Source organism: Diceros bicornis, chromosome 22 (genome assembly GCF_020826845.1).
Source record: "Diceros bicornis minor isolate mBicDic1 chromosome 22, mDicBic1.mat.cur, whole genome shotgun sequence".
Lineage (NCBI taxonomy): Eukaryota > Metazoa > Chordata > Mammalia > Perissodactyla > Rhinocerotidae > Diceros > Diceros bicornis.
Genome location: NC_080761.1, coordinates 41,381,712 through 41,395,293, shown reverse-complemented (window position 1 = coordinate 41,395,293; position 13,582 = coordinate 41,381,712). Strand labels below are relative to the sequence as shown.

At 44.2% G+C, this 13,582-nt stretch overlaps 1 protein-coding gene across 2 annotated transcripts; it reads left to right on the top strand.

Moving 5' to 3' along the window:
- The first annotated feature begins 614 nt into the window (after positions 1–614).
- On the top strand, positions 615–9,148 carry PLIN2 (perilipin 2). 2 transcript variants are annotated; one of them, XM_058565869.1, is made up of 8 exons: positions 615–696; positions 1,749–1,803; positions 1,889–2,084; positions 4,219–4,301; positions 5,128–5,413; positions 6,054–6,235; positions 7,427–7,561; positions 8,269–9,148. In XM_058565869.1, exons 2-8 carry the CDS (start codon positions 1,774–1,776, stop codon positions 8,668–8,670), a joined length of 1,314 nt encoding a protein of 437 aa, XP_058421852.1. In that variant the 5' UTR covers positions 615–696; positions 1,749–1,773; the 3' UTR covers positions 8,671–9,148. The 2 variants fall into 2 exon arrangements, with proteins under 2 accessions (XP_058421852.1, XP_058421853.1); XM_058565870.1 differs by having other exon boundaries at positions 638–696; positions 1,766–1,803.
- The last annotated feature ends 4,434 nt before the right edge of the window (positions 9,149–13,582 follow it).

The window sequence follows — 13,582 nt, the reverse complement described above, 5'->3', positions numbered from 1 at the left end:
ACTTAAAAAAAAATGGTCGTTTTGCATAACAAGCATAGGCAGGTTTCATCCCGGAGTGATCTGAGGTTTAAATCTCCCTGAGAAAAAAAGATCAATAATATTCTAAGGTCCTTTTGTAAATTCTGATTCAACTTTAGACAGATGTTTGAAAAACAGACTTTAAAGTCAAAAGAGCAGTAAATCAGAAATCTCTACAGAGTCATCGCCGGGTTAGAATTTCACAAAGCTTTACAGGCTATTTCTTTGCTAAAAATAACAGTCTAGAAGCCACTATTTCCATTTTGAAAGAGGGTTTCTATTCTGAACGCCGACAGTAATCAACAGGTTAGTTACTGGTAAGATGTCCGCGCGACTCCTCCGCGGCCTTTTGCAAAACCACAAAGCCCACGGGGGAACCGGCCGCATTTTGGCCACGGGCCTCCCAGGACCCCTAATCCAGGCGGGGCCCCCACCCAGGCAGGACCCCTCCTCACCCAGGCAGGGGCCCGTACTCCTCGAGGCGGGCGGCGGCGGGGCGAAGGCGCAGGGAGGCAGCAGAGGGCGACACTCGGCTGGGCCGCCGTTCACGTGGCGCGGGGGCGGGCGGGGCGGGGTATATAGTCGGGCGCCCGCGGCCGCGCTGCTAGACCGCCGCGGGGCTTGCCGGAGCTGGCCGCTGCGACTCGCCGGACCCTCGCCTCTTCCCTGCTGTGGTCGGTGGGTGCGCGCCCCCTCTGTGATCAGCGAGCCGGCCCGGGTCCCCCGCAGCGCCGGGGGGCAGTCCTGGGGGGGCCGCTGCTCCGCCCCCCGCGGGACTCCAGGCTGCACGCCTCGCGGCCCCGCGGCCGTCTCCGGCCGCTGGCTGGGCAGGGCGGGCTCCCGGGCCTGCGCTGTCGGCCCTGCTTTTGTTCGTGGAGGCTGCTTTTCTGCCAGCAGCCTTAGTGAGGCTGTAACTTCTTGGCTCGGTTACGGGGGTAGCAGTTTCCTTTTGTCCCGAAAATAGATTCTTTAAAAGGAAATGCCTTAGAAAATCTTCCTAAAGCAGACTTTTATAGGGTGCACGGTGACAGCGGGGTATCGATGCTGGCGCTTGCCTTCTGCGTTCCGGGTGGTTCTTACTTACATTTGTTGTAGAACTGGGACGACTGGCCCGGAAGTGGCCGATGGCGAGCTGCGTAGGTTGTTCTTTCTTTCCCAGCTCAGCTGCTTAGCATGAGGCAATTTTGTGGGTTTGGGTCGTTGGGGACGCTCAATTTACGTTTAAAAGCTGAAATGTTTCTCAATTCCTCGGAGCATCTCCTTCCTCTTTGGTTAGTCTCCCCTAAACTAGTTTCAGTCCTTTAACAAGGAAAGAATAAATTCTCCCAACGTGCTCCAACTTGATAGTCCTGACTGTTCAAGATGTCTTCTACTTGAAATCTCTAGTTTTAACATGGATTTTAACTTGGTTCGCAGTTTTGTAAAAAGATATTCCTCTTCAAAAGGTATTTTTAGTATCCTGGTGGAGAAACGACAAATGTGTCAACAACTTTGCTTTTCCCTGCGGAGCCTGTTTTCTATTGAGTTTACCGTGAGCTCTGAACCTTGCCTCAGACAGTGTCTGCCCTGCTCCGGGAGAGCGCTGAGAGCTAGAGGGTGGGAAGAAGTGCAGAAAACTACACTTAACCTCAGCAGGAAGTTTTCTCTACGAAATTAGCATTTACTTGGGTTGGGGAATGAATCTGAGAGAGTCTTATCCTAGTGTCCTGAAATAAGTTTCTTTTCCTCAGATTTCTTCTTTCTCCAGGAAGAAAGATGGTATCTGCTGCAGTTGATCCACAACCGGTATGAATTTTAAATGGCTGTTTCTTGATTCTTTCCCTCCCGGTGTGATTTGAGAAGTTAACACTTCCCTCCCCCTTGGTTGCAGAGCGTGGTGACTAGGGTGGCCAACCTACCCTTGGTGAGTTCCACCTATGACCTTGTCTCCTCGGCTTACATGAGTACAAAGGACCAGTATCCCTACTTGAAGTCTGTGTGTGAGATGGCAGAGAAGGGCGTGAAGACCATCACCTCCATGGCCATGACAAGTGCTCTGCCTATCGTCCAAAAGCTAGAGCCACAAAGTGAGTTCTGATTTCCCCCTCAAGATTCAGTCCTAGGGCCTCAGGCAGGGGTGAGCCATGAGTTGGGTTGAATATGGTGAATGCCAGCCTTATGCCCTAAGCGCAGAGCAGCAACATCAGGGAATCCTTAGCCTCTCCTGAGGCACATACTGCCTTTACCTAGAAACTGCCGGGTGACCCTCATCGTTATAGAATGCCTGCTTCATAGCAATGGCAGATGCTCATGATACTTAAAAAAATCCTCCCGAGATACTTCTGTGTTGGCAGCTGAGATCATAAGGGGAGCCAGCTGGTGAATTGAAATAGCTGACTTTCTTGGGACTACACAGTGTACATGAACTGCTTTTAAAAAAATAAATAACATCTTTATTGAGATATAATTAACACACCATACAATTCACCCACTTAAATTGTATAATCCAGTAGTTTTTAGTATATTCACAGAGATGTGCAAGCATCACCATGATCAATTTTAGAACATGTTCATCACCCCAGAAAGAAACCTCATACCAGTTTCTGTTTGGGATGATGAAAAAGTTCTGGAAATAATAGTGGTGATGGTTACACAACATTGTGAATGCCACTGAATTGTGCACTTAAAAATAGTTAAAATGGTGAAGTTTATGTTATATCTATTTACAAATAAAAAATAAAAAAAGGATTAAGCAGTTTAAATATATAAAAAAAAACTTTATACCCCCATTAGCAGTCACTCCCCATTTCCTTTCAAACCACCCCCCCCACCACGCCAGGGTCGGGGGGGCAACTACTAATCTACTTTCTGTCTATAGATTTGCCTGTTCCATTTAACATAAATGGAATCATAAAATATGTGGTCTTTTGTGACTGGCTTCTTTCACTTAGCATAATATTTTTTTTTTTTTTGTGAGATCAGCCCTGAGCTAACATCCGTGCTATTCCTCCTCTCTTTGCTGAGGAAGACCAGCCCTGAGCTAACATCTATTGCCAGTCCTCCTCCTTTTTTCCCCCAAAGCCCCAGTAGATAGTTGTATGTCATAGTTGCACATTCTTCTAGTTGCTGTATGCGGGACGCGGCCTCAGCATGGCCGGAGAAGCGGTGCGTTGGTGCGTGCCCGGGATCCGAACCCGGGCCGCCAGTACTGGAGCACGCGCACTTAACCGCTAAGCCACGGGGCCGGCCCTAGCATAATATTTTCAAGGTTCATCCATGTTGTAGCATCAGATCAGTACTTCATTCCTTTTTATTGTGGAATAATCCATCATGTAGATAGATCATATTTTATTTATTCATTCATCAGTTGATGGATCTTTGGGTTGCTTCTACTTTTTGGCAATTATGAATAATGAATGCTGCTGAGAATATTTGTGTACAATGTTTTGTGTGGACATATGTTCTCAATTCTCTTGGGTATATACCTAACAGTAGAATTGCTGGGTCACGTAATAACTCTTAAAGTTTTTGAGGAATTGCTAGACTGTTTTCCAAAGTGGCCACACCTTTTTACATCCCACCAGCAGTGTATGAAATTTGCAGTTTCTCCACATTATGAGCTACTTTTGAATAAAGATATAAATCATTCACCCAAATGGTTAGATCATGGACTTTTAGGATTATAAGGAACCTTTAGAGACCAATTTTCCAACTCTGCTACTTCCCAAAGGAATTTAGTACTAGTGCTTGACTTGGTGGTCATTGGGGGGAAGCTTGGACTAAAATCTGGGTCTTGTTAGGGAGATCCAGGGTGCTGTCAGCATACTGTTTCCTGGTGATAACCCAAAATACACTGCCACTACTGAATTAAGTGTAGTTAGGGATTAAACTAGCAGGGAAATGATAATTTTGAGAGCATTTTTCAGACACCTTATGCCCTGAATAAGGGTTCAAGAGAGCCTGGCTTCTCTTGGCATTAACTTTAGGGGCCAGTTGATGAGGAAGAAGCTTCTTAGCCAACTTCCTACCTGTCACTGCCTCTGCCTGCTGCTCCCCCACACACTCTTATTTCTCTGTCAGTAGAAGAAAGTTGCCAGCAACCTGCTAAGCCTCTTCTGTCTGAGCTAGAGAAACGAGTCAATGCATTGCATGGTAAATGAAGATCAGCATTCTTGCTGCTTTTTATAATAAGCATATTTTCCCCATTTGTGACTCTTCTAGTTGCAGTTGCCAATACCTATGCCTGTAAAGGGCTAGACAGGATTGAGGAGAAACTGCCGATTCTGAATCAGCCAACAAACCAGGTGAGCTTGGGGCAAGAATGCTGAGGCTTGCTATCTCACATGCTTTCATGTTCTCTCTGTTTAGCACAGGCTGTGCATGCCATAATCAGGAAATACTTATTTGTTTGCTCAACCTGAATGTATTTTTGAAAGAGTAATAATCGCCACTCGCTTACTTGCTGAACTGTTGTCAGGTTATGTCTAAGAAGCAGAGATGAACTAGTCACCTTTGGACTAGAATATTTTTAGTCTGGTCTCTATCAATTTGTTGCTTTGCCTCTGCAGATACAATTGCTCTCTCAAATAACCGATTCCCATATGGGATTGGTAAATGCAGAAGTAGTATATAGAACCTTTCCTCACTTGGTATCTGAGAGCACATCCAGTAGGATGGAGAACTGACATCTCTGCCTATGTTTTGGCCTTCTGGGGCTGTGTGCATAGGGCCAGGTGTGCATGGTACGTATATCTATGCTCATAGGCCTGCATGAGCTGCTGTCACAGTATAAGCATGTCAACATGGAAAATCCCATTCTCTAGAGTACCCCTTGTACCTTACTACAGGTTCATCTGGTTAAAAAATAACACCTTGAGAAGTTGACAAATTTTATATCTGATTACCTAATTTGCTCCTCCAACAACCCTTGAGTGGTGGCAGGTAGGGCAAATATACCTGATAAAGAAATTGAGGCTCATTTCTCTTAGTGACTTGCCCAAGACCTAAAGCTAGAGAGTGAAAGGGCCAGATTCTTTCTTTAACTCTTCAACTATGCTGCCTTAGTTAATACCTTAAAATGTATTTATGCCCCTGTATGCCCAGCCAAGTGATCTGCTTTTCTCTTTGTAGGTGGTTGCCAATGCCAAAAGTGCTATGACTGGGGCAAAAGATGCTGTGACGACTACTGTGACTGGGGCCAAGGATTCTGTGGCCAGCACAATCACTGGGGTGATGGACAGGACCAAAGGCGCGGTGACTGGCAGCGTGGAAAAGACAAAGTCTGTGGTCAATGGCGGCATTAACACCGTCTTGGGAAGTCAGATGGTACAGCTGGTGAGCAGTGGAGTAGAAAATGCGCTCACCAGATCAGAGCTGCTGGTAGACCAGTACCTTCCTCTCACTGAGGAAGAACTAGGTAATTGGGTTTTTGTCTTGAAATCATGTTTTATATCTTAAAGCAATCTTGTTACACAGCTTCATTGAGGTATACTTTATGTATCAAAAAACTCACCTGTTTTCATTGTAAATTTACAGAGTTGTGCAACTATGAGCACAATCCAGTCTTAGAACATTTCTGTCACCCCCAAAGATCCTTCATGCCTGTTTGCAGTCAATCTCCATGCCCCCTCCCCCAGGCAGCCACTAATCTTTCTGTCTCTATAGATTTTCCTTCTTAAATGCAATCTTAAGTTTCACATTGAATTTTACATAGTAAGTTTTTAAAATCTGGGAGAAATTAGCCTAGAGAAATATTTCCTATAAATGGCTCGTCTTTAATGGGCTGCTTTAAAGAATCGTTAAATATTTAGTGCTTACTATGTGCCAGGTACTGTGTTGCCCGAGGAGCGCCAGTGGGAAGAGGCATGTGTAGAGGAAAATGTCAGGCACAGTGGCGTGTTCTGGGTGGACAAGCCCAGCAGCGGACTTGGGGAATGAGTGCACAATTGTTAGGTGGGTGGGCAGACTTGACAAAACCAAGATCCAGGTGGGAGGCCAGGCCCTGTCACTTATAGCTGTGATCTGCATGTGTTTTTGTCCCTTCTTTCTAACTTCAGAAAAAGAAGCCAAGAAAGTCGAAGGATTTGATTCAGTTCAGAAGCCAAGTTATTATATTAGGCTGGGATCCCTGTCTACGAAGTTCCGCTCACGCGCCTACCAGCAGGCTCTCAGCAGGGTTAAAGCAGCAAAGCAGAAAAGCCAAGAGACCATTTCTCAGCTCCATTCCACCGTTAACCTGGTGAGTGAAACTTGATTTAAAGGTATCTGAAGTGAGTTCATTTATATTGCGGCATGAGAGTAAATGTAATCATGAAATCCAAGAATTTTAATCTTATGAACAACCCAATAGAAAAATGGGCAAAGAGTCTACGGACAACTCACAGAAGTAGTAGTATAAATAGCTGAAATATATGAAGTGATGTGACTCTTACTCTGAGTGGTCAAATTACAGATGCCCATCTTGTCCTATCACACTGGGAAAGTGTGACAGTTGGGCAGTGGTGTAGAGAAAGGGGTAAACTTGTACTTGTGCACTTCTGGAGGATTCAAGGGACTGTTCAAGCAAAGTTACAAACACACCTATGCCTCGAGCAGTTTTACTTTTAGAAATTTATCCTGCAGGTATGTGTATTTGTTTAGAGTTGCAAAAGACTATAAACAATGGATGTCAAGTAATAGGAATTTGATTAAATGGATACATCACAAAAGACTTGTGTAGCCATTGAAGATTGCCAAGTTATAGAACAGTATGGATTGTACTGCCATTAGAAACCAGTTTAGGGCCAGCCCCGTGGCTTAGCAGTTTAGTGAGCGCGCTCCACTGCTGGCGACCCGGGTTCGGATCCCGGGCGCGCACCGACGCACCGCTTCTCCGGCCATGCTGAGGCCGCGTCCCACGTACAGCAACTACAAGGATGTGCAGCTATGACATACAACTATCTACTGGGGCTTTGGGGGGAAAAATAAATAAATAAATAAAATCTTTAAAAGAAAACTTTAATAAAAAAAAAAAAAGAAAAGAAACCAGTTTATTCTTGGAAGGGGAAGTAGGTGGCTGACAACAGGAAAGAGGAACTTTGAATTCCTTTCTCTTATGAAGGATTTTATTTATTTATTTTTTTCCCCCCCAAAGCCCCAGTAGATAGTTGTATGTCATAGCTGCACATCCTTCTAGTTGCTGTATGTGGGACGCGGCCTCCGCATGGCCGGAGAAGTGGTGCGTCGGTGCGCGCCTGGGATCCGAACCCAGGCTGCCAGCAGCGGAGTGCGCGCACTTAACTGCTAAGCCACAGGGCCGGCCCTCCTTTCTCTTTTGTAATTTTAGTTTATATTTTACATGTATATATCTGATTTACCTCCTGGATCTGAGAACAGGCTAACATGAATTTCTGACTAGTTTGTTCCTATGTGTTATTTCACTGTGTTCTAGATTGAATTTGCCAGGAAGAATGTGCATAGTGCCAACCAGAAAATACAGGATGCTCAGGATAAGCTCGCTCTCTCCTGGGTGGAGTGGAAGAGAAGCATCAGCCATGACGATACAGATGAATCCCACTGTGCTGAGGTAAGACAGCTGGCCAGTCACCTGCTACAGTTTCTGAAGAAGTTCCTACCAGGCTTTCATTTCAATTTTCCCATTATTCCTCTTAGAATACTCTTCTCTATCGAAAGTTTGAACAATACTATGTACATAGGTTGCTTGTTATGTGACAGAAAAGCAAAACTGTGCTGTAACTTTATCTACCAACCTACAGATAAGCATATTACCCTTAACGGGATACAACTACGTGAGAAACATGGGCCTTGCCCTCATACTGGGTACGGACTAATAGGGGAGAGAGGCATTTTTACTGTCACAGTGTTTTTTGACGGCATAAATACAGGTGCTATGAGAATATATAGGAAGAGTACCTAACTCAACCTTGGAGTGAGGAGGGTGGTCAGATGGCTTCCTGGAGGATGTGAGTGCTAAGCTGAGACCCAATGGGTGAATAAACAAGGTGAAATGACATACAGGGACTAATGTTCCAGACACAAGAAATAGCACATTGTAATCCTAGAAAGTGGTTCTCCGGGTCCCAATAGCTAGTATGCATATCTATGAAATGTGAATAATACTGCTGCACCCAGGTGGTTGTAAGGATTTTAAAAAGTCAAAGAGTCTATCTATGTGGTGGACACATAACCAGCTTACTGTAATTGAACTAATTCACACATAGCACTGTTGGATCCACTGTTAATTTTTTACACTTGTTTTTTTTTTTTTTTTAGCACATCGAGTCACATACCCTTGCTATTGCCCGAAACCTGACTCAGCAGCTCCAGACCACGTGCCACACCCTCCTGTGCAATGTCCAGGGGTTACCGCAGAACATCCAAGATCAGGCCAGTCACTTGGGGGTGATGGCTGGAGACATCTACTCAGTGTTCCGTAACATTGCCTCCTTTAAGGAAGTGTCGGATGGCCTCCTCACTTCCAGCAAGGGGCAGCTGCAGAAAATGAAGGAGTCTTTGGATGATGTGATGGATTATCTTGTTAACAACACGCCCCTCAACTGGCTGGTAGGTCCCTTTTATCCTCAGCTGACTGAGTCTCAGAATGCTCAGAACAAAGGCACAGAGAAGGATACAACCAGCCAGGAGGCCCAGCAACCTGAGCACAAAACACATTAAACCTGTCCCTGTCACCAGTGCGTGGTGCAGCCAGCCAGAGGACACTTTCTGTTATGTTTAAATTAACCTGCTAGACAACTTGGAATTGGGAAAGCAGCTAGCTAGAAAAAAAGGTCCTCGATTGTAGTCATTTGCAACTAGATTAAGAGCTTTAAAGTTTTTGGCATTAGCAGATGAATTCTCTTGTTTATGTGGCTGGTAAGAAAAGAATGATAGACTGGTCAGAGTCTAGCCGGAGCTCACAAAAAGTTCCAGTGCCTTTATGGTCTCATTCTGTTGCTGCCACTGTTGCTGTCTGTTTGTATTGAATGAAAGCACCTTCATGTGGGCTGTGGGATAAACTTGTCTGCTCCAGTTTGGCCTGAGCAGGCCTCATCATTGGTATGTCTTACAATGCATGCTTGTACAACTTTAGTTTTTTGTTTTACATAAAGGAATGCCCCCTATGAATTCAATAAAATTCACTGCAGAATAGATCCATTATGCTGTGTGTTCCATGTGCTTTGTGTGTTGCTTTCACAGAGCTTATTTGGCCTGCATGACAGTTATTAATACACATGCGTGAATTCCAGTTGGCCTGTTGGGAAATTTGGCAGGGTAATAACACTGGAAGACTAATGTTATGGAATAACATTGGAATGGAATGTCCGATAACAGGTTTTAAACAAATGAAAAGCTAACGTGCACTTAAAAATTTTACTAGGTGACAGTTGTTGCCTTCATTTGCCCAGTTACTAGAGCCCTGAGAGTGGCTATTTTTAAAAAATTTTTATTGAGATCATAATAGTTTATAACATTGTGAAATTTCAGTTGTGCATTATTATTTGTCAGTCACCATATTAATGTGCCCCTTTACCTCTTATGCCCACCTCCTGAGAGTGGGTTTTTAAACCAGTAGAAGGACCTACTCCTGGCTGACTGCCTTGCTGAAAAGGAATCACAGCTGAAAGGAATCAGAGCTGCAAAGAAGCAAGTGAGTGACTCTGCATCAGCCTCACGTAAAGGCAGCAGGCATTTCTTGCCAAGGGGCCGTTTAAAGTGTGAGCCCTGGAGTGAGACTGTTTGGCGTCCAGTCTCAGCTGGAATTAACTTACTGTGTTGTCACTTGGGGAGAAAGTCACTAACAGTTGTTGGTAAGATACCTTTAGAAGACCATGTGAGAATAATTAGAAGTAAAAAGATTTTGGACCCCCTGTAGAAAAGGGTTCTTTTACCTAGAGTGTTCAGACTTCTAGCTCCCTCAATGTTGATCAGTTATTGAGGAAATATTGTGAATCTCCTTGTAACAAAGCTGCAGGATGCCAAACTGTTTCAAAAAACAAATCTTAGAACATGTGGAATGATGCTTCTGTCTGTCCCTGCTAAAAGGTTAACAAGGCTGCCCTTCAGCAGAACCGGAGTCTAAGTCAAATTTGTCTCCTCTTTGTATCCTGGTTTACCCCTTTCTCCCCATGAAAACAAGGAAGCAGCACATAACTTTACATGCACCTTTGGTGTGAGTGAGTCTATCAAAGCTTATTAAGCTATAGAAGTAAATTTTCTCCCCTTGAGGTAACTTCAGGAATCAGTATACAGGTGAGTTGAATTGGAGAGTAGGGACTCAGTGAGATACTTGAGGCTAAGGAGCTTCTGGTTTCTGGGAAGGTGGACTGTCATAATTTATGGGCTTCCAGGATGGAGCTTATCCACTCCTCCATTCACTTACCTGCCTACCCCCAGTAACTGGCATTTTCTAGAGGCTCTGCCTCTTAAAAATTTACTTCTTGGTTCAAATTGGTCATGACTCTGCCCCTCTTTGCCTCAAAACTCCAAGGCTGTTATTTTGTGGTTTATTCTGATTGGCTGGAAAATTCATATACTATAGCTGTACACATGCTTTCTTATCCTGAACGTCAAGTTTTGTGTTTCCTCATCATAAGAGTTATAGTGCCAATTGAATTGTTTGTGAAAAGGAGACGGGTCTCACAACTATTCTTTGTGAGCAAGAACACAATATAAAGGAGACCTCTCTTAGCTTCTAGAAGAACACTACTAGCCCTTGCTTTTTGCCATGAGCTGTGCACACTCGTCATGGTTTTGTCTGTATTTGTCTCTCAAATTTTTGCCTACCTGCATTTCATTCTGTTGTCAACATGTCTCAAAATTCGTGGTATTCTTGCATCTTATAGCTTTATTGTTGCATAAACTGGCAGTTTGGGTTTAACAGGCTTTTTCTCCAAGGAGGACAATTATTGTGAGGAAAAAAGCTGACTAAGCCTAGCACAGTATCTAACTGGCAGGTTTTTAAACATTTGGCTGCATGAAGGCTGGCATGGTGTGCCTCAGTGTTCAAGGAGGTTTTTTTCCTTTGCACGTAATAATAAGACTTTCTGGTTAGTTCTGGGTGAAAAATCAGAGGAACATTGTGTACTAGCCATTAATCTCTTAGCCTTAGTTTTTTCATCTGTAACGTAAAATTAGTGATGGAACAGATGGAAGTGAAGTGTTTGAGGATGGAGTGTCTTTTTCTATTTTGCACTAGAGGCACGGGGACACCATCTGTGGGAGAGTGACATGTAGTATCTTTAACTTGCCAGTTCAAGTGTGAGTACATAATATCAGGAAATACCTCTACTTTGATAAGGCATTATAGGTATTGAAGAACTAATGAAGTGAAAAGGGAAAAACTAAAATTTGGTTTGCTTGAGATAGCTCTTTAAAAAGAGTACCATTAGCTCACGGAGGTGGCAGGTGAGGGAAGGAGGAAGGAGCAGGATAGATATTTGTGCATAAATCTTTAAGAAATGGGATCTAAATTATGCCTGAGAGAGCAAATATGGAGGGATGGAAAGGAGGGCCTATTGCCAGCCTGACCTTCCTGGGCTCTTATGGACTTGGGACCGGGCCAGTTGGGTCTTGGTCCTGATCCAACTCCAGGAGTGACCTGGCACTGAGACCTGCATGAAAGTGTCCCTGCTCCATAAACCAAGGTCTTTTTTTTTTGCTGGCAAAGATTTGCCCTGAGCTAACATCTGTTGCCAATCTTCCTCTCTTCCCCACCCCCCGTCCCCGAAGCCCAAGTACATAGTTGTATGTTCTAGTTTTAGGTCCTTCTAGTTCTTCTATGTGAACTGCCACCACAGCATGGCTACCGACAGACGAGTGGTGTAGGTCCATGCTTGGGGACGGGACCCGGGCTGTCAAAGTGGAGTGCGCCAAACTTTAACCACTAGGCCATTAGGGCTGGCCCCCAAGATCTTGATTATTTCTAACTCAAAGGGCAACACCTTCATGCTATAGATGTCCTCCTTCCCAATAGGTATCCTATAATGTAGGATATCCCAATATTTCCATAGTAGCCATTTGCTAAGGAAAAGTTGCTGAATAATTCCACCGCTGAGTATCTAAGTTCCCAGGCTAACCTGTAGCAGCCTACTTCACCTGAAAGATGGAGCAGCTGGAAAGGTAATAGCATCGAAATGTTCAAGAAGAATAAGAAGTCTCTCTTCAGGCTTGAGGTCAACTTACGCTAAAGAGAGACATTTTATGTGTCTTTTCTGTTCCTCTTGCTTACTTTTTTTTTATGGATGTCTTAATAGTTTATAACATTTTGAAATTTTGGTTGTACATTATTCTTTTATTTTATTTTATTTTTTGTGAGGAAGATCAGCCCTGAGCTAACATCCATGCTAATCCTCCTCTTTTTGCTGAGGAAGACTGGCTCTGAGCTAAATCTATTGCCAATCCTCCTCCTTTTTTTCCCCAAAGCCCCCGTAGATAGTTGTATGTCATAGTTGCACATCCTTCTAGTTGCTGTTATGTGGGACGTGGCCTCAGCACGTCCGGAGAAGTGGTGCATTGGTGCACGCCCGGGATCCAAACCAGAGTTGCCAGTGGCGGAGTGCGCACACTTAACCACTAAGCCATGGGGCCAGCCCAGTACATTATTGTTTGTCAGTCACCATTTAAATGCCTCCCTTCACCTCTTGTGCCCACCCTCCAACCCCCTTGCCCCTGGTAACCACTATACAGTTCTCTCTGTCTGAATGTTGGTTTATATTCCACATATGAGTGAAATCTTGTGGTGTTTGTCTTTCGCTTTCTGGCTTATTTCACTTAATATAATACCCTCCAGGTCCATCCATGTTGTTGCAAATGGGACGATTTTGTCTTTTTTATGGCTGAGTAGTATTCCATGGTATATATATACCACATCTTCTTAATCCAATCATTAGTTGAGGGACACTTGGGTTGCTTCCACTTCTTGGCTATTGTGAATAATGCTGCAATGAACATAGCAGGGCATAAGCTTCTTTGGATTGTTGATTTTACGTTCCTTGGATAGATTCCCAGTAGTGGGATAGCTGGCTCATAGGGTATTTCTATTTTTAGTTTTTTTTTTTTTTTGGTGAGGAAGATCAGCCCTGAGCTAACATCCGATGCCAATCCTCCTCTTTTTGCTGAGGAAGATTGGCCCTGGGCTAACATCTGTGCCTATCTTCCTCTACTTTATATGGGACGCCACCATAGCATGGCTTGAGAAGTGGTGTGTTGGTGCGTGCCCGGGATCCAAACCCGAGAACCCCGGGCCACTGAAGCGGAGCGTGAGCACTTAACTGCTGTGCCACCCAGCAGGCCCTATTTTTAGTTTTTTGGGGACTCTCCATACTGTTTTCCATAGAGGCTGCACCACTTTGCATGCCCAGCAGCAGTGAATGAGGGTTCCCGTTTCTCCACAACCTCTCCAACATTGGTTGTTTTTTGTCTTGGTGATTATAGCCATTCTAACTGGTGTAAGGTGATATCTTAGTATAGTTTTGATTTGCATTTCCCTGTTGATTAGTGATGTTGAACATCTTTTCATGTGCCTATTGGCCATCTGCATATCTTCTTTGGAGAAGTATCTGTTCATTTTCTCTGCCCATTTTTTGAC